This window comes from Hemitrygon akajei, chromosome 11 (genome assembly GCF_048418815.1).
Source record: "Hemitrygon akajei chromosome 11, sHemAka1.3, whole genome shotgun sequence".
Lineage (NCBI taxonomy): Eukaryota > Metazoa > Chordata > Chondrichthyes > Myliobatiformes > Dasyatidae > Hemitrygon > Hemitrygon akajei.
Genome location: NC_133134.1, coordinates 34835903 through 34856093, shown reverse-complemented (window position 1 = coordinate 34856093; position 20191 = coordinate 34835903). Strand labels below are relative to the sequence as shown.

At 39.2% G+C, this 20191-nt stretch overlaps 1 protein-coding gene across 13 annotated transcripts in view; it reads left to right on the top strand.

Moving 5' to 3' along the window:
• The window catches only part of rbfox1 (RNA binding fox-1 homolog 1), a 1531532-nt gene that overhangs the window by 206610 nt on the left and 1304731 nt on the right, over positions 1–20191 (top strand). For all 13 annotated transcript variants that reach the window (XM_073060602.1, XM_073060601.1, XM_073060611.1 and 10 more), the window contains one exon: positions 984–1028. In XM_073060602.1, coding sequence (XP_072916703.1) covers positions 984–1028 — 45 coding nt within the window. The remainder of the gene's footprint in view (positions 1–983; positions 1029–20191) is intronic.

Genomic DNA, 20191 nt, shown 5'->3' with positions numbered 1-20191 from the left:
TAGACGTTTAGTTGACCAAGACACTGATCTGGCTCAGGTTAAATGAAGGGTGCCTCAATGGATCTACTGCTTTTCTGCCCAGCACTAGTGAATGTGCATGGTGAAATTGGACCTTTTGAATTCCACACCGTTTATGTAACGTGCATTAAACTTTCAGATCTGTTTCCTTCCACTTGAAGGTAAACATGAATCAAGAAACAGTCTAAAGATGATTGGTTATTTCTGCCGGCATTGACTAGATTCCATGCTCCTACTTTTACCACGTACACTTATCTTCTATGTTCCCTTTTATCACTCATTCTGCTGCTCAATGCTTTCTCACTGCTTTTGCTTGCTTTATGTTTATGTTATGCCTGCTGTTCTCACCCAGCTTGTTATCTCTCTGTTTCTATCCTCTGCTGCCCACCAGCCCTCAGCCCCCTGCCCTCTGACCTCTGTAGTTCTTGTCACTCACCTCCTCTGCTCTTACCATAGTAACACTCTAATTCAGCTCTCCCCTCCTCTCTTTCACACTTTTATCTTCCACTGCTCTTGCTCACCCCATTTCCTATACAGTATATTTAATAATAATAGTAATATTCTTCTTACCCACATTTCATTAAATATTAGCTTAAGCATCAGTTATTTTTTAATGTCACAATGACCTGCACACTCATGCAGTTATTTTTATTTGATAATGAAAATGGAAGTTCAGGTATAGATCTTTTATTATGTTTACTTAAACACTTTAATTACAATTCACAATAATTCTTCCAGCAACATGTAATTTTTCCTGCAAGGTTTCTTTTTAATCAAAATGTTCCAATACTGGCTGCCTGGTCGAAGGCTCTATGGTAACAGCTATGACTTCAAATTTCTTCAGAGGAATGTTCATTTACCCAGGTAGTCAAGACCCAACCTGGGCTTTGCAATTGGTTTACAATAGTACACCGAGCATTACCATAATTTTTATGTTTGCTAATTCAGTTTGTCATTGATTTCAGGATCCAAAGGCAGAGTGCAGTAGCTGTGCGGACAACAACAACACAGTGAGTAGAATATTTCAGTAATTACTCTTGTTTTTTAATCATCCCAGCTCCTTGCTGAGATTTCAAGTCTGACCATATTTATATCTAATTAGCAGAAATAAAACTGCCCATGCAAGAAGGACTAATGGCATCTTTGTTGCCAATTCAATATTTGTATAGACTGTTCTGCCTTTGTTAAGTTAATCACAGTAAATTTATTATTTTAATTGTCTGTTACATCTGTTTATAGCAGAAAAATGGACCATAAATATATCTAGAGGATCAAGCTAATGAAAGTTACAGAATATTGAGTTTTGCCTGTGGCCATTTTAACATTATACATTATTTAAGAACCAGCAAGCACCATGAAGCAATTCCCTTAAACAGCATTTATGAAGTAGGTATTGGCGTTAATAAAGTTAATGTCTCCTGTTAATCACCTTGGAAATGTATTTGCATCTTTAGGCATCCTCCTTGCTTTCTGTCTGCTTTGAAGATTAGCAAATATTGTTGCACAGCTTGCTTTCAAGGGAGTATAAATCTCTGGATCTGTACTGATACATTATCACTCAACACAGGTGCTCTTTGAATTATGCTCTTGTACCTTTCTGGGAATTTAATGGTTTCAAGAATCCATGAAATAGGGTTAGTTGCTTCATTGTTGTGTATGGAATAGTAGAAACGAAGATTTGAAAATTGTGGATAAACGTTATAAAGCTGCTTCTATAACTGCTCAGAAACTGGGGAAGGTAGACTTTGGATGTATTGAAGGAGTGGGAATCATTTTCCTGATTTCTTCTGGACCTGTGTTCATCTGACTAGAAAGTTAGGTGTACCACTTCAGATTCCAGCCTCTCATGCTGGATATTAAAAATATATTTTCAAAGGAAGCTAGGACCCTGCTATGTAATCAGATTGTTTTCTTTGAGAAGTGTTGGGAATCAAAGAAATGTGTTTGTAGAAATTGGAAAAGCAATATGGGACTTTGACTAGCTTTGGGTCATGGTGCCACAGAAGCTAAGAATTTATTGTTGCAGAGGTAGAACTTCATGCTCTGCTGTATATGCAAAATGTGATGTAATAACTTGTTTGTTGAACACTGCTTATGAAATTGGGTTTTATTGACTTCCCTAAAGCTAAAATTGGAAACTATTCACTTGTGTATGTTGCTTGTTTAGTATTTTCTTTTATTTTAAACAAGGCTACTACCTTTATTCTTTAACCCCTGATGACTAATATTTGTAACATTTGCTTGAGGTATATGCCATGAGGAGGGGAGACATTTTTACTGCTTCCTGGAGGTTGCAACTTTTCAGAATTTTCACACTGCTTTTGTCTTTAAATGAGATTAGTGAAAAGAACAACTGCAAAACAATATCAAAACTATAATTAGATAAACTGGAATAACCAGAAATCTACAGTGTTGCTACTCTGCATGCTTAATTTTAAATGTCTGATTTTAAATGTAATCATATATGGAATAGATGTTTCGGTGGATGATCTATTCAGGGTCAGAGAAGGATCAGAAATGCATGATGATAGCATCCTGATCAATTTAGATTGTGTGCATGATATCATCTGAGGATTGGGATAGATTTGTAGCCCCAGACAATATCTGAACAGTATGTTGTGAGGGTGAATAAAAACCAGCTGAATTGTAAAGAGAAGCCTGATGTCTTTAAGCTTGGAACTAGTCTAAAAGTCTAATGTGTGGTAAGTGGAAATTACGGGTTGTGATCCAGTTTCATTCACTGAGTCGTGAGTAAACAGCAGTAAAACGGTTCCTATACACGATGAAAAATCAAACAACAAATCAAGTCAGAGAACTAAGAGAGCCTTTCTCTTGGTAGTTGTTGGCTTGCATCTTAAAGTGAGATAAAGAAATTGAAGTTGGGATTTAGTGTAACAAACTATAATAGGACTGTTATATATAAAAAAAACATTTCAGGTTCTAAATTATGAATCTAACCAAAGGAATTCTGCCTCTCAATAGTAATTAAATGCTTGATGTTTTGGATGCTTCAGTTAATGTGAAAATACAGTGTGTTAATAGTGTCTAAAGATCATTATTGATTGTGGCTTTGTCTCATCTGGAACTGGCCTGAGTAAGCAAAAACTAGTAAAGCAATGGTAAATTTTGGTCCGCAAGCCAGGCTGGAGAGATTATTTTCTACAATCTTAAAGAGTCACCAAGCACAGAAGGAGAAAAATTTAGTCATCAATCATGACAACTGGGTTTTACAATTTGATCGCGGTTTGTGCCAAACATAGTTTAAAAGTATTGATTTAGGAAGGTTACCAGAATATTAAGTTGCAAAATGCCTGCAGTTTATAAATTAAACAGTATACAGTATGAAGAGAAAGTAAATGGCTGGACTATGTTAAATATATTTAACATTGTTTATAGATTTTATTAGTAGCTGAAAAATAAATTCCATTGTCATGCTGTCTGCGGTTCTCCTTCTCCCTTGAAATTCCTTTCAAGTGTATGGAACTCATGAATACTGAGTATTTTAAGAGCTGAAATGTCGATATTGGCCTGTGAATCTTAAGGTGATACAAAACAAATACAATGAAATGTCAGTCTTGGAGTCAAACTCAAGGAAATCCAGGGGTGACTTGCACCATTTTGACTACAAGGCCAACCAAATCTAACTCATCGATATAACTTTACACTCATGCTGAAGATGGGAGCTTTTACTCTGGGAACAGAACTGGCATTTTCTAAAGTATCCTAAGAACATTTCAGATGAGCTTTGGGGTAATGTGACTCAACATAGTTTATGATGTTGGCCAGGAAGAACAACACAAACCCGTCATCATCTTTTGAGTTGACCAGACGGGGTGTCTCTCTCTCTTTCTCTCTCTCTCTCTCTCTCTCTCTCTCTCTCCTCCTCTCTCTCTCTCTCTCTCTCTCTCTCTCTCTCTCTCTCTCTCTCTCTCTCTCTCTCTCTCTCTCACTCTCTCACTCACTCACTCACTCACTCACACACACACACATTTTTTTGTCTGGTTGTTTCATTATTTGCATTTGCAATTTTGTTTTTCTTTGTGTATCTACTCCTGAGATTTTGCCAAACTCCAAACTTCTCAATGTTCAGCAGATCAGGGCAGCAAAAAACGTGGCTTATTTGCGTACATTTTTTAATGACCAAGGAATAAAAATTGCCGAGCCAAGAGAGCAAATGTGTAAGGTATAACAACAGGAGGTCCAGCAGACTCTGTTACCATCCACTTCATAAGCAGTTGTCCACTTTCTGAAATGTCTTCAAGTTGATCTAAGGTTGTAGTCTACATTGCAAGTGAGCCCTTATGAATAGAGATCAAGGACATGACACCCTTCAATTCCTGTGGCTCTGGAATTTTTCTATCATTTGCAGCAGATTCATGCAAAGGGTGCTGTCTGCTGTTAATAGATAACATATTTCCTCTCTAGAAATATCTGGTTTCACTTTGGTCGCAGTTGCATTGTGGAGGAGACACAGGACCACAACATCAGTAGTTTTTCTGGTTTGGTCTTACAGAATGGTTTGACTCACCAGGTCCTCAAAGGTCTGTATAATGCAATAACATTCACAAAAAAGAACAATTTAGGAATTGAATCTTAGGAAATTTGTGCAAGGGACTTACACAAGGAGAAATATTAGAATCGTATGACTAATTAAAGGTTTTGGTAAAATGGAGAAATCTGAGCAATAGCAGTTTTTATCTAAGCAGAGGCAGATGTAATGGCTTCTTATTCTTTCATTCTCAGTGTACAGTTCCATGTGTTAGTTTATACAGTAGTTGGTCAGCATGGCTTTAGTAAATTCAAATAAGTTCATAATTTATGAAAAAATATGATGGAATGGATATAATTTGATAAAATAATCTTTAAGAAACCTGGGTAGAGAGGCCACAAAGATCAGATTTGATCTTTTAATGATTGAAGGTCAATGTTTAAGCCTCAGCACCACCTGAAGAATTCCTTCTGTGGTGTATCATTGTGAATATATTTTCATTTCACTATTCAGTCTGAGATTTCCCATTGTGCTCTTAAGTCAGAGATTCACAAGATCCAGCTGTGAGATTTAGACTGCAACAGAGCTGTACTGGCAGCTCTGAAAGTGACTTTCTTGCAGCATTTCAGACTGTGATTAAGATTACTTTTAAATTGCACAGTATAATCTAAATTATTATTCACCATAGAACTGAGCAAGATGTAATCTTTATCTCTATCCCTGCTGTTCATTCAAATTCAATGAAGGCTCAGAGAGCTTAGCAGGTGTATATATCTTTTGCAATTGTTGTTCTGTGCATAATATCACAGCTTTGTATTTTTTGTTAATTAATGTGTTATGTCCACATTTTCATAGAAGGTATACTGGTTGCAATCATGCTAGGGTATTTGCTCTTTTCACTACATTAGTCGTGGTTCAACTGATCAATGATTTCTTCTGACCTACTGACTACATAAAAATAAATTTTCTCCCTGTATTTAAAAGTATTCCCATTTGTGCTATTGGATTTTTAGCTTTTACACCCACCAATTATAGAGGATCAAATATTGGTTAACTTATAAACCGTACATTTTATGTTGCAGTTCCAGTGAAGCTGATTGAATTTCTTAGCTTCTTCCTCATATAAGATCCTGGTGATGATTGTAATCTAGCAATTGGATGTGGCGGTAGGGTTTGTCTTGGGTTTAGTTGCTTGAGACCAGCATGCTATGGGTCCCTGTTAGCACTTGCAAGCAGCTTGCTGGCTTAATGATTTGAATTTTGCTAGGCCCAGGGAAGCAGTGTGGTAGGTAAGTGGCTAGAGCAGAGTGCAACCCGGCAATGAGGAACTGGGAGGAGGTGTTTGACTCCATATCTATGTAAACATTAAACTTTAGTTTGCTATGCTACTGTGCATGCAGCTTGTAGTTTACCTGAAAGCAGCTGACAAAAAGCAAAGACTGCTCAGGTAGAGAAACAATGACATAGGAATTGAAAAATGGACCAGCCACCTTATTTTCGTCTTCAAAGAACTTCATATCTGTTTCAAACAGAGACCTAGATCTCTTCTCCTTTTGGTTGCACATTCAGAACCAGCCTAAGGTCTAAAGATTTGAATCCTTACCCTGAATAAACTATAGTTTCCAGTATATCATCTTTAACACTTATCTCTGTACTTCATAGCACATTCTGGGAAATGTAAAGTGTCTGGATCATCAATCACATCTCAGAGTGGTTAAGACATTTTCAGTGCTCTATTTCTTAAGATCATCTTTCACAAAAATACCTCTGCCTTGGTAAACTGGAGTCTATTTTAAGCTGTTTTTTTTTAAATCACTGAAACAGCATTGTGCACAGCACAGCGAAGCACACGCACTGCATCACAGAAGGGCAGGACTGACACCCCTCATGTCCTGAGCTCACAGTTTCAATCTCTAGAAAGGCTGCATGATAGGACTGCAGATTAATGTATGGTTCACATCAGATTAAGCCAGTCCATACTGATTGAAGCTATGGCTGCATCTCGCAAAGGGAAGTGCTTATTTTCCCCAACTCATCCATTACTTGAAGGTTGCAGGGAAGAGAATGGCCCTCCAATTTTCTGATGCAACTTTGGATGTTCTTGTCACTGAGTTGCTGCTGCTGAGGGAGGCCAGCTACCCTAGGCACCCAGGAAGCCATCCAGGCCCCTCTTGTGCACATGTTGTATTTAAGAATAGTGCTAGACTGAAGGAGCCGCAATAATGTTGTGATACCAACAGGATTTTAGTAATCTTGCACATGTGGCCTAAGTCAGTGAAGACCTCATCAAATCTCAACATCTAACAAGTACACATTTAGTCCCTGAAATATGCACTTTTAACGCACGGTAAGGGTTCGCTGCTAATGTAATGGCGTCTCTGTAATGTTTCACTGCTAAGGTAAGGATTCTCTGTAGCAGCAATGTTTGGGTTATGACTAGAGATAACGGGGCTTTGGAATGTGTGTCATCCAATGAGAGGCAAGTTGTTCTTTTGTTTGAGAGAAGGTATTTCACAGTCTTTTGTCAGGGAGAGATGAAGAGAGAAGACGCAAATGGAGATAGTTGGTAGACCGCCGGACAGAGTGGACTTAGAGCGAGTATCTGAGGGTCGACTGCACTCGAAGGAGTTTGGCAGGGAACAAATGGACGAAACCATGAGCTCCAATATCGTGCACTAGACTGTTTCATGGGAATGGGCCTTTTCCTTTATTGTTTCTTTACTAACCCTATAGTCAATTTAAGAATTATAAAGCTCAATCGTTTAATCACATATTGTGTCCTGTATGTTAAGATTTCTTAAGTTTGGCCGGACCAGGAGCTGTCTTCCCCTAGATTAAGCCTCTAGCTGAATTGAGGGTTACACACTCATCATACAACCAATAATAATCTTCATCAAACATGGCAACTTAACATTCATATACCTCACTACATTATTCCTTCCTTTACCCTTTCCATAGACTATTTAGAATTGACAGAAACATTGTAAAGACACATTGCAGGATACTCACTGATACATTTCCCTCTCAATATTCTGGAGGAGAGCACATTTGCCGTTATTGGATTGGTAGCCAATGACTGTGCAGAGATCTTCAGAAGGGTCCATATGGTTGTATTTAATTTCTTTTCACTTTTGGCTTTATTTCACATTTTTCACTCTTTTGTGCTGTACGAACTGCTGCTGGTGTGAACCACGCCTTCTTACGAAAAGAAAAAAAGGTACACAGATAATGAAAATTTGAAGTAAGATAGAGAAAATGGTGAATCTGCTCGGCAGGTTAGATAGCACATGGAGAGAGGGATGGTATTAACATTGCAATTCAATATATTTTCTTTAACTGAAATATTGGCTCTGTTTTTCTGTCCACAGATGCCTGATAATTAAATGTTTTGCTGCTGGTGAATGTTTTTGACTGAAACATGGGTTGAAAGGGTTAGCTCCTACAGTTTCAGGCTTATTATCCAGTTATTTGATGAATGGATAATTCTTTAACAAGAGATTTTGCTGTTAGCATTATCTGAGAAGTGATTGAACAGCCTTCGGCTTCATAGGGACGTGACCATGACCTGTTATGCTTGCTTGGAAATCTTGCTGACAACCAGATTCAAGAGGTTCAGCAGATGGAACAGTCAGCTAGTTTGAGCAAACAAATTATATTGTACGGACTTTATTAAAAAGCTATTTCAAGGATTGCAGCACAGGTGCATTTTGAAAAATTACACCCTTGTTCTTGAAGGTGTAATTGGGTACCCATGTGCAAAAAATGATGATGCTTACAATCTCTTCACTTTGCCTAAGTATCTTCTGGATCACTAGGAAGTCCCAGTTGTCCAGATTAGAGCTGAAGAAGGAAAATGGTCCAATTATCTGGCATCAGCGTAACACGTATTACAGAGGATAGTGTATGTGCAGCATTTGGAAGGACAAGCTTTCTAGAGAGGCCACATCTTCTTCGCTAGGTGAGGGTTTTTTGGTGCCTTGTTAATCCAGTGTATTGCATACATTTGTGTCTGTGAAATAATGCTAGCAGACAATGCATAATGCACTCATCTATATTTTTTCCAATTTCTTAAACATCAGTTTTAATATAATGAAATAGAATGGATTATATGTTCACTTTCTGACATCCTCAAATGTAATTTCATGGTTTGAAAATTCCCTTTACATTGATCAATGGACTAGGAAAATCCACCCACATTATTGTCTTCTTTTAAAAAGTGTACTATTTTCCTGAAAGTAATTTAGTGTTTAAAATTTTCTACAGCAACTGAAAAAGGTATAAGCAGGCAGTGTCTGGAAGTCCGTTTTGCTGCAATGTTCTAGTCCAAAGGCCAAATTCATTCTGAACAATGGAAGAGACCTTGTATGGTTTATTGTGGGGTCATAATGGAGAGCATTAGGGATTCATAGCTGGATGCTGGTAGACTTGTACAAGCTGTTCAGTGGGATGGGATTTATGACACTTTGTGTGTTGATAGCCACAATACAGTGGGAATAGGGAGTGCACTCTAGGGGTGAGCAGAGGCAAAGCTATTGCAAACAATAAGTTTTAAGTCAAAGTATAGGTCTTGTTTTCAGTAAAAGTATGCCTCCCTGAAGCAAGTTCCCAGTGTAACATTCCATGACCTGGTTCTTTATCTAGTTTTTAGAGTCATATAGAGAAATACAGCGCAGAAACAGGCTTTATGACCCATTCATTCCATGCCAGAACCATTTCAGCTGTCCACTCCCATCAACCTGCACTGGGACCATAGCCCTCCATTCCCCTACACTCCATGTACCTATCCAAACTTCCCTTAAACATCAAAATCAAACTTGCATGCACCACATGTGCTGGCAGCTCATTCCACAACCATACAACCCTCCGAGTGAAGAAGGTTCCCCTCACACTCCCCTTAAACTTCTCACCTTTCAACCTTAACCCATGACCTCTGGTTGTAGTCCCACTCAACCTCAGTGAAAAAAAGACTGCTTGCATTTACCCTATCTATACCCCTCATAATTTTCTATACCAATTAATTTATCTCATTTATCGAGTAACAGGCTATGTGTGTTTTGTGGACATGTAGTCTGAATGAGTCATCTGTACTGTAGCTGTGGAAAGCTTTAGACTTCATATAGTACAGTATAACTCTGGATCATATTTCAAATACTTCATTCCTGCTGCACTGCTCCATGTAGGTGATACAAACTGCTGCTACTATGTGTTGGTGATGGAGTGAGTGAGTGAGTGTGTGGTCCTGAGCTTCTTAAGTGCTGTTGACGCTGCTGCTAGCCAGGTAATTGGGAAGTATTCCATCACACTTTGCCTTGAGCCTTGTAGATGGTGCACAGACTCTGGGAGTTTAGGAGGCGAGTTCCTCACTGCAGGATTCCTGGCCCTTGGCCTGCTCTGGAAGCTACATTGGTTGTTTCAGTTCAGTTTCTAAATGGAGAGAAAATACAAAAAGCTGAGGTGCAAAGCGACTTGGGAGTTCTTATGCATGATTCCCTAAAAGCTAATTTGCAGGTTGAGTCTGTGGTGAGGAAGGCAAATGCAACGTTAGCATTTATTTCAAGAGGACTAGAATATAAAAGCAAGGATGTAATGTCGAGACTTTATAAAGCACTGGTGAGGCCTCACTTGGAGTATTGTGTGCAGTTTTGGGCCGCTTATCTTAGAAAGGATGTGCTGAAACTGGAGAGGGTTCAAAGAAGGTTCATGAAAATGATTCTATGATTGAGTGGCTTATCATATGAAGAGTGATTGATGGCTCTGGGCCTATATTCACAGAAGTTCAGAAGAATGAGGGGTGACCTCATTAAAACCTATCGAATAGTGAAAGGCTTTGATTGAGTGGATGTGGAGAGGATGTTTCCTATGACAGGAGAGTTTAATTCCAGAGAACACAGCCTCAGAATAGAGGAGCGTGCTTTTGGAACAGAGATGAGGAGGAATTTCTTTAGCCAGAGGGTGGTGAATCTGTGGGATTCGTTGCCACAGGCAGCTGTGAAGGCCAAGTCTTTATGTATATTTAAGGCAGAGGTTAATAAATTCTTGATTGGTCAGGGCATGAAGGGATACGAGGAGAAGACTGAGAGAAAAATTGGATCCGCCATGATAAAATGACAGAGCAGACTCAAAGGGCCAAATGGCCTAACTCTACTGCGATATCTTATGGACTTACGGTTTTATGGTTTCTTCTCAATAGTAATACCCAGGATTAACCTAATATTAACGACTCATTGCATTCTTCTCACAGCTTACATTCCTACCTAGCTTTTTATTACCATCAAATGTGGATGCATTATTCAGTTAGCATAACTAGCTCATTGATCTCAATTGTATTAAGCTGAAGTGTGTAAATTAATCTTTGCTGGACTTTATTTATTTATTCCATCCTGTAGTCTTTTTGCCTTTTAGTCAATCTTTAATGCTACATTATCCTAATTTTTCTGTTGTAGCCTCTTGTGCAGTATTTTATCATATGTGTCAGATCCCCCTCCTAGCACCGAATCCCTAGTTACTCATGTAGCTACATTGGGCAGGAAGCAGCATTCATTCACATGCTTGAAACCAGACACTGTACTCCTGCTGTATACCCTATTGCATCCTTTGGCAGTTTTTTGCACTATCCACAACATCACCAATCATTGTATTGTCTGTAAACTTACTGAACCACCCACCTGCATTTTCTCCAGGTTCCTTTTTTGAATAATGGAACAACATTAGCTACAAAGTCCTCCAGGACCATGCCTGTGGCTAGAGAGGACACAGCTATTTGTCAAGGCCCCAGAAATCTCACCTCTTGCTTCTCATCAGTGACCTGGTGTATATCCCATCTGACAATGTGGACTTATTCACTTTATGTTTTTTAAGAGATTGAACACTACTTTCTTTATCCCAAAATGTCCCAAAATATCTCTCTATCCTGTATGCCCTTCTCCTTTGTAAATTCTGATGCAAAGTATACATTCGGGATCTCACATATATCCACTGCCTCCAAGTACAGGTTCCCTCCTTTATCATTGAGTGGTCCTAACCACTCCCTAGTTATCTTCCTGCCTTCTTGCCTTTTATCTATATATGGATTGGGTAGGAACTCTCTTAAATGCTATTTGTCTTGGACTATTCATGGCCCTTCCTGCCTTTCCTAACTCCTTTCTTGAGTTTATTTATGGTCTATAATCTTCAAGGGTTCAATTTGATTTTAGCATCATAAACCTTATGTGCACTTCTTTTTCCTTTACCTTTTCCCTTTCCTTGTCATTCTTTTTTCTGTAATTCAAATTTTTATTATCATTTATTCTTATTTTACAAAGCAGCACAGCATATCATAGAGCAGATACAGTACAGCATATTCACATAGCCATCCCATGACAGGAAAACATATAAAACTAAGAAACAGAAAAAAACTTCTAATTTAAGTTTAAATTAACATACAACCAAAATTGATCCCACACGTCTTGCACTTTTCCCTCATTGTTAATTCTTCCCAACATTTGTTCATATGATGAAATCTTAACCATTTCCTCAGTCCATTCCCTCACAGTGGGACATCTGGGGTTTTTCCAGTTTTGCAATATAATTCTTGCAGCTGTGATGAGACCCACCTTTAAAACAGTAAATTTGTCATTGTTTACATTAGCTATCATTGTCCTATCACCCAGGAGACAAAGCTGTGGGCACAAGGGCAGTATAGGACCCGACCAATTCTCCAACAAATCAAGAACTTTACACTAAAATGGACGAACCATGGAACACTCCCAAATCATGTGAAAATATGTGCTCACCTCATTTTTACATTTCCATCATAAATGATTATCAACAATCCCCATTTTGTAGAGTCTAGTTGGTGTCCAATAATATCTGTGTACTATCTTGTACTGAATAAATTTCCCTCTCACTTCCCTAATATGTCTACCCACATTTGATAAAATATTTGACCACTCATTATCTTCAATATCACTTCCAAGATCTTGTCCTACCTTCTTAAGGAACCATACCTGTCCTGTACTCTGTGCAGGTGGCCTTCAAATACTCTTCACATATCAGATGTGGAGTTGCCAAAAAAAAAAATCTTCTCATTTACCTCTCCATTGTTCCTGCCTAGTACCTCAGTAATTTGTTCTGCTCCAATTTAATGCCCTCCTGCAAGGTCAATACTTATCACATATTGATAAGAAACCCTCTTGGATGTACCTAACAAGTTCTGCCATAAACCCCTTGTAATAAGAAAGCCTCAATCTATATGGAGAAGTTCTCAAAAACCCTGTTGGTTTGAATCCTCTCCTTATTAGAACCCTAAAGCCTCTGTACCCCCTCCCAAGCACAAGCAGCAGGAAAAACATCAACCCCCCCCCCCACCTCCGTCCACCTGTCTCATAGAGGTTTGGGGGGGGGGTGAGAGAGAGAGAGAGAGAGAGAGAGAGAGAGAGAGAGAGAGAGAGAGAGAGAGAGAGGGAGAGAGAGAGAGAGAGAGGGAGAGAGAGAGAGAGAGAGAGAGAGAGAGAGAGAGGAGAGAGGGAGAGAGAGAGAGAGAGAGAGAGAGAGAGAGAGAGAGAGAGAGAGAGAGAGAGAGAGAGAGAGAGAGAGAGAGATGATCCAAGGTGTCAATGTGATTTCATGAAGAGCTGGGGCTGGATGATAGTGTTTTTGCATGACAGTGGACTATTTAGATGAGGAGATGGGTGATAGGGGTTTGTTGGGTGAGGGAACTGGGCAATAGGGACCTATTGGGTGTTGGATTAGACAGTAGGTTATTAAAGGAGTGTGATATTGGGCCATGAACATTAGGAGTCTGGTGGTTAATTATGAGAGCAGATGGACACTCAGGGAATTTGTCGAAAGGTATTAACTGAGGGTCATGAGCCGAAGGAGCCAAGAGGCAGGCTGGGAACCTCTGAGTGACAAGCCGAGGACAACGATGGGAAGTGTTTTACTTCGATGCTGAAGGGATGGCTGTCATAGCAAAATCCAGCTCCTTAACAAGGAAGAAGAATTGTACAAGTTTCAAGAGCAGGTGTGACTCAGAATAATGTAACCTAATTTTCCTGCCAACGTCCAATTGGAAAGTTGGAACTGCAACATTAGGTGTGCTTTTAACATGAAAAGTACATCATTACAAAGGCAATGCCACTCACATTTTCAGAGCAGCACTTTTTGACATGAAATGATTGCAGTGATGTTTTACCCCTCTCCAGTAAAATCAATTTAGAATATCATTGGTGCAGATAACAAATTTCTAGCTAACTCTTTTACCTCTCCTTTGATAAAATGTAAGTCATTCTTCCATTCTTCTGCTGTATCAAGTTCTTCTTTAGCCTGTTTATTCTTTCATGGTAAGGAAAGTTTCTCAGTTTTCATGCCAATCTTGTGTATCTTTCTGTACATTCTCCAGAAAAATAATAAATTGGTCAATTGGATTATACTGCAGGCAACTCATAGCCATCAGGACATGAGGAATAGATAGACAGACAGATACCAAGGCAAAGCGAGAAACTTGTCTTTCATACCATCTAAACAGATCAATTCATTGTGTACTGTAACTGCATTGAGTTATTACAAGGCAAAACAATAACAAGATGCAGAATAAAAATTGATAGTGCAGAGAAAGTCCAGCGCAGGCAGACAGTAAGGTGCAAGATCACAACGAGGTAGATTGCAAGGTCAAGAGTCCATTTTAATGTACTGGGGATACATTTAATAGTCTAATAACAGCAGGGTAGAATCTGTCCTTGAGCCTGGTGGTGTGTGGTTTCAGGTTCCTGTATCTTCTGCCTAAGGGGAGGAGAAAGAAGAGACAATGTTTAGGGTGGATGATATCTGATTATTTGATTATGTTTGCTGCATTACTGAGGCAGTGAGAAATATAGACGGAGCCAATGAACTGCAGAGTAGTTTCCATGGTATGCTGAGCTATTTCCACAAATCTTTCCAGAGCATTTGCCATACCAATCCATTATGCATCCAAACAGGACGCTTTTTATGGTGCATCATATAGCCATATAACCATATAACAATTACAGCATGGAAACAGGCCATCTCAGCCCTTCTAGTCCATGCTGAACGCTTACTCTCACTTAGTCCCACCAACCTGCACTCAGCCTCTATTCCTCTATTCATAACCCTCTGTTCCTTTCCTGTCCATTTACCTATCCAATTTTACTTTAAATGACAATATCGAACCTGCCTCTACCACTTCTACTGGAAGCTTGTTCCACACAATTAGCACTCTCTGACTAAAGAAATTTCCCCTCGTGTTACCCCTAAACTTTTGCCCCCTAACTCTCAACTCATGTCCTCTTGTTTGAAGCTTCCCTACTCTCAATGGAAAAAAACCTATCAATGTCAACTCTATCTGTGCCCTCATAATTTTAAATACCTCTATCAAGTCCCCCCTCAACCTTCTACGCTCCAAAGAATAAAGACCTAACTTGTTCAACCTTTCTCTGTAACTTAGGTGCTGAAACCCAGGTAACACTCTAGTAAATCTTCTCTGTACTCTCTCTATTTTGTTGACATCTTTCCTATAATTCGGTGCCCAGAACTGTACACAATACTCCAAATTTGGCCTTACCAATGCCTTGTACAATTTTAACATTACATCCCAACTCCTATTCTCAATGCTCTGATTTATAAAGGCCAGCATACCAAAAGCTTTCTTCACCACGCTATCCACATGAGATTCCACCTTCAGGGAACTATGCACCATTATTCCTCGATCACTCTGTTCTACTGCATTCCTTAATGCCCTACGTCCTATAGCGTTACAGAAAAGATACAGGCATGGATAGTGTAATGGCTGACAGGCAGCAGACAGTGAGTGGGAATAAAATGTTTTTTTTCTGTTTGACTGCTAGTGACTAATGGTGTTCCTCAGGAGTCGGTATTGGGACCACTACTTTTCACATTGTTTGTCAGTGATTTGGATAATGGAAGTGATGGGTTTGTGGCAAAGTTTGCAGGTGATATGAAGATAGCTGGAGAGGTAGGTAGTGCTGAGGAAGCAACGTAATTACAGTAGGACTTAACAAATTGGAAGAATGGGCAAAAAATTGGAAGATGGAATACAGTGTTGGGAAATGTATGATAACGAATTTGGTAAAAGGAACAATAGTGTGGACTATTATCTAAATGGGAAGAAGGTTCAAACATCAGAGGGACTTAGGAGTCCTCGTGCAAGACTCCCAGAAGGTTAATTTACAAGTTGAGTCTATGAAGGCAAATTCAATGTTAGCATTTATTTCAAGGGGAATAGAATATAAAAGCAACAAGATAATGCTGAGCATTTGTAAGACACTAGTCAGGCTGCACTTAGAGTATTGTCAACAGTTTAGGGCCCCATATCTCAGAAAAGATGTGTTGTCATTGGAGAAAGTCCAGAGGAGGTTAACAAAGATGATTCTGGGAATGAAGGAGTTAACATATGAGGAGTGTTTGGCAGGTCACATTATAAGAATGTGGGGGGGGGGGGGTGGAATCTCATTGAAACCTACCAAATGTTGAAAGGACTAGATGGGATGGATGTGAAGAGGATGTTTCTTATGGTGGGGTTATCCAGAACTAGAGGGCAGAGCCTCAAAATTCAGAGGTGACTCTTTAGAACAGGGGTAAGCAGAACTTTTATTTAGCCATAGTGTAGTGAATCTGTAGAATGCTCAGCAACTGAATGGCCTAATTCTGCTGCTAGGTCTTATGGTGCATTGATAAATATTGGTGAGGATCAAAGGGGAGATACTAACTTTCTTTAGCCTCCTGACAGAAAGTAGAGGCACCGGTTAGCTTTCTTGGTCATTTGATTGGAGCAGAGCAGATTACATTCATCCTAGGGACTTGAATCTCTCAACCCTTTCAACTTTAGCATCATTGATGTAAACAGGAGAATGTGCACCATCTTCTTTCCTAAGTCAATGACCAGCTCTTATCTTTTGCTGATGTTGAGGGGAAGGTCATTGTCATAGCCCTATATCACCAGGCTCTCTGCATCATTCCTGTACTCCCAACTCATCATTATTGGAGATACAGTCTTAAACTTGCAGATGGAGTTAGAGCAAAGCATAGCTGTGCAATCGTGAGTGTATAGGGTGTTGAGTAGCGGCTGAGGATGCAGTCTTATTGGGGTGCCAATGTTGAGGATAATGCTGATGGAGGTTGCTGCCTATCCTTACCAATTGTGTTCTGTTATCGGGAGTCAAGGTTCTAGTTGTGAAGGGAGGTGTTGAGTCCTCTGTTTAGGAGTTCAGAGATGAGTTTGGATGAAATGTTGGTAATGCTGCAGCTTTATAAAACTCTGATTAGACCACACTTAGAGTATTGTGTTCATTTCTGATCACCTCAATATAGGAAAGATGTGGAAGGTTTAGAGAGGGCACAGAGGAGATTTAGCAGCATTTTGCCTGGATGAGGAAAGGTTGAGCAAGATAGGGCTCTTCCCTTTGGAGCAAAGGAGGATGAGAGGTGAATTTTTAGAGGTGTATAAGATAATGAGAGACATAGATAGAGTGGACAGCCAGCACCTGTTACCTACAGTGGAAATGCCAAATATGAGAGGGCAAATTTTAACGTGATTGGAGGAAATTATAGGGCAATGTCAGAAGTAGGCTCTTTTTATGAGGGTGGTAGGTGTTTGTAATGTGCTGCTGGGGTGGTGGTAGAGACAAATATGTTAGGGACATTTAAGAGATGCTTTCATAGGCACATGGATGAAAGAAAAATGGAGGGCTATGCAAGAGGGAAGGCCAGCAGGTGGTGTAGTGGCATCAGCACCAGACTTTGAGGCAAGTGGTCTAGGGTTCGCACCTGGCCGGCTCCTTGCACGCTTTCCATCTGTGCTGGGTTGAGCGTCGAGCTAGCAACTTGGCCTCATGAAAAAACAGACAAGAATGCTAAAGAAACGGCAGGGTTGCCGCCCGATGCGCCACGAGGCGCGGGAAGTAACGATGACAGCAACAATGTGGGAAAAAAACGTTTTGGTTTGCTTCCATTCCCCTTGTTTCAAGTGAATAAATACCTCCATATGTTAAAACAATGGGCTTGTTAAAATAAAACCTGGAACAATTGGAAAGAAAACCTAGCAGTAAGCCAGTAGCATGCTGAGGCATGGAGGAACCGAGAGCACCGAGACCCAGTATGAAATGATGACTGGGCTAAAGCATGACATCCAATTGAATGTTTCACCAGAATAAGAATTTTTAATTGAATTTTAGTGAATTATTCTCTTAGAGACAGACTAACACAGCGTGCTATAGACTAATGCACAGCATGATATCGCCATGCTTTGCTTCTTGTGTCATTATCAGCAGGCTCAAAAGTAAGTGACACTAAGTGGGAGTGCTACAGGTAACAGAGAATGCACAGAATCATCACATTGAACAAAAAGCTCTTGCCATATTTCTCCATAATTGGCTGTTGAGTTTTATGTGATACATGAAATCTCATACCGTGTAGTGTGGCTTTACATGAAGGTTCGAACAGCAGTAGTTTGAATAATTCAAATACCAATAATATTGGTTCTCAGTGGTTGTGCTGTCAGGTTTGCTGCACTGACATACTGTAATAGATCTGGTTTTTGCAGCAGGAGATATTATGCATATTGCTGTGCAGTATCTCCATACCTCTTTGTAAACCGTTAATCACTAAATCCATCCAGCATCATTTATAAACATTGCCTCTGACGGGTAAATTAGAGACTATTATCCAACTCTTGATTCAAGGAGAGACAGTTAAGAATGTGATTATTCTGAAAGCTTCTTTTGTACTATTAAATCTTTTTGGATTTATATTTCGACTTATGATATGCTTTTCTTTGCAGTCTCAATTGCTTCACTTTCATTGCTCCCCTATATATTGAGGGGATTACAACTTCCCAACTTCCTTTCCCAAACAAGTATCAACATGAAGCTCCTGCTGCCAAGAGATTGTCTACTGAAGGACTTTAGACCATGGCTGAGGACACGGTTTTCCCACTGCACTGTCAATCCCGGTGTAGCACTGGCATTCTCCAATTCTAATCGGCCATCTGGTGATCAGAAAGGTTTAAATAGCCAGTCAGTCTCTGACCTCAGAATCATCAGCTATTGAAATGAACACTGAAATTGGGTATTTGTGAAGGGGGGTAAAATAAGCTGAAAATATGCTGGAAGGACAGAGTGGCTCAGGCAGCATCGGGGGAGGAAGTGGACTGTGGATATTTAGGGTGCCCTAATGTTTTAATTTGCAGTGCCAACAATTTCTTTCCATCACAGATGCTGCTCAACCCATTCAGTTTCATCAGCAGTTTGTTTGTTGATTGAATATTAGGTTATGTTTGATGTTATTCAAATGTTTTGAAAATACTTAAAAACACACTGGAATCTAAATTTTCAAATACAAAACCTGAGGCATACATTTAAAAACAAATATATTTAAACTGATTGAATTAAATAAAGTCTGCTATGTTCCCATTGAACAGGTATCTATTATTTAACATTGACTTCAAAGGCACTGGTATTCATCTGGAAGGTTAAACAGTCGAAGAGATGGGAAGTTTACAGGAATTCCCTCTGCCTTTGGGCTCCATGAGCAGTACACCAAGGAACAGAGGGGTGCTCTGTCCAGTTCTGATGATGGGTTAACTCTGTTTTCCTTCCTATAGATGCGAGTGAACTACTTCTAACTTTTTTTTTTACTTTTATTTTTGTTATTTTTTATCTGAGATTTCTGGCAACTGCAGGTTTTTTGTTTGATTTTTCACATAGAAATATTTTGAATCGAGTGCAAGAATCATTTAATTGTACAAGCCTGGCCGAGCCAGAATTGAACTCCAAACACGTTTGTCATTGTGGCGTTGATGGTATGTCGTCATTTTGTCAAATCTAATCTGATAATAAATAAAACACCTCAAAATGTTGAGGAGAAATTTTGCAATAGCAGTATCCATTCCTAATGAAGGCAGTTATTTAATGAAATTGAACAAAAGGAAATATAAAGCTTTGTAATAAGGAGATTGTAAAGAAAATTTTAACAAGGGCAAACAATGACTTGGACTAAATAAGGAGAAACTAGCTGGAATTCAAACTAGTAAAAATATAAATATGAACAGACAGAACATGTATAGTTATATGAACTGAAGGGAATAGCTGGTAATCAGTACCCCTAATGCGAAAAAGGAAATTTTTTGAATAAAGTGTTCTAAGAAGGAAGGTGAGGAATGCTGGAACTTATTGCAAGGGGAGATGGGGATGCAAAAGTATGAAGATTTTTTTCAATCTCAGGTGTTGGTAAGACCACACTTAGAATACTCAGTATAATCTTGGTGATCTTATTTTAAGGATGAATAAATTGGCTTTGGAGGAAATTTTTAAAATGATAGATTTACTAGGTTAATTCCATGGATAATTATGATGTTTGACAAAGAATGGTAAAGCAGCTTATTATTAGAGTTTAGGAGAATGGGAAATCATCTTCCTGAAACAAGTTTCAATTGGACTGGACGGGGTAGATTCTTGCGGGAGCACTCAGCGTTTAAAAGCATAGTCTCACAATAAACAGGTTACTCATTTAAAACCCAAATGAGGAGACTTATTTTCCTCTTTGTAAGTCATGAACCTTTACTATCCCAAAGAGTTACAGAGACTGAGCCACAAAATATATTTGTAGCTGACATTTTGGAGGAAGAATTAGGGGAATAGATAGGAAGGAAGAGTAGAGGCTAAAGTTAGAAAG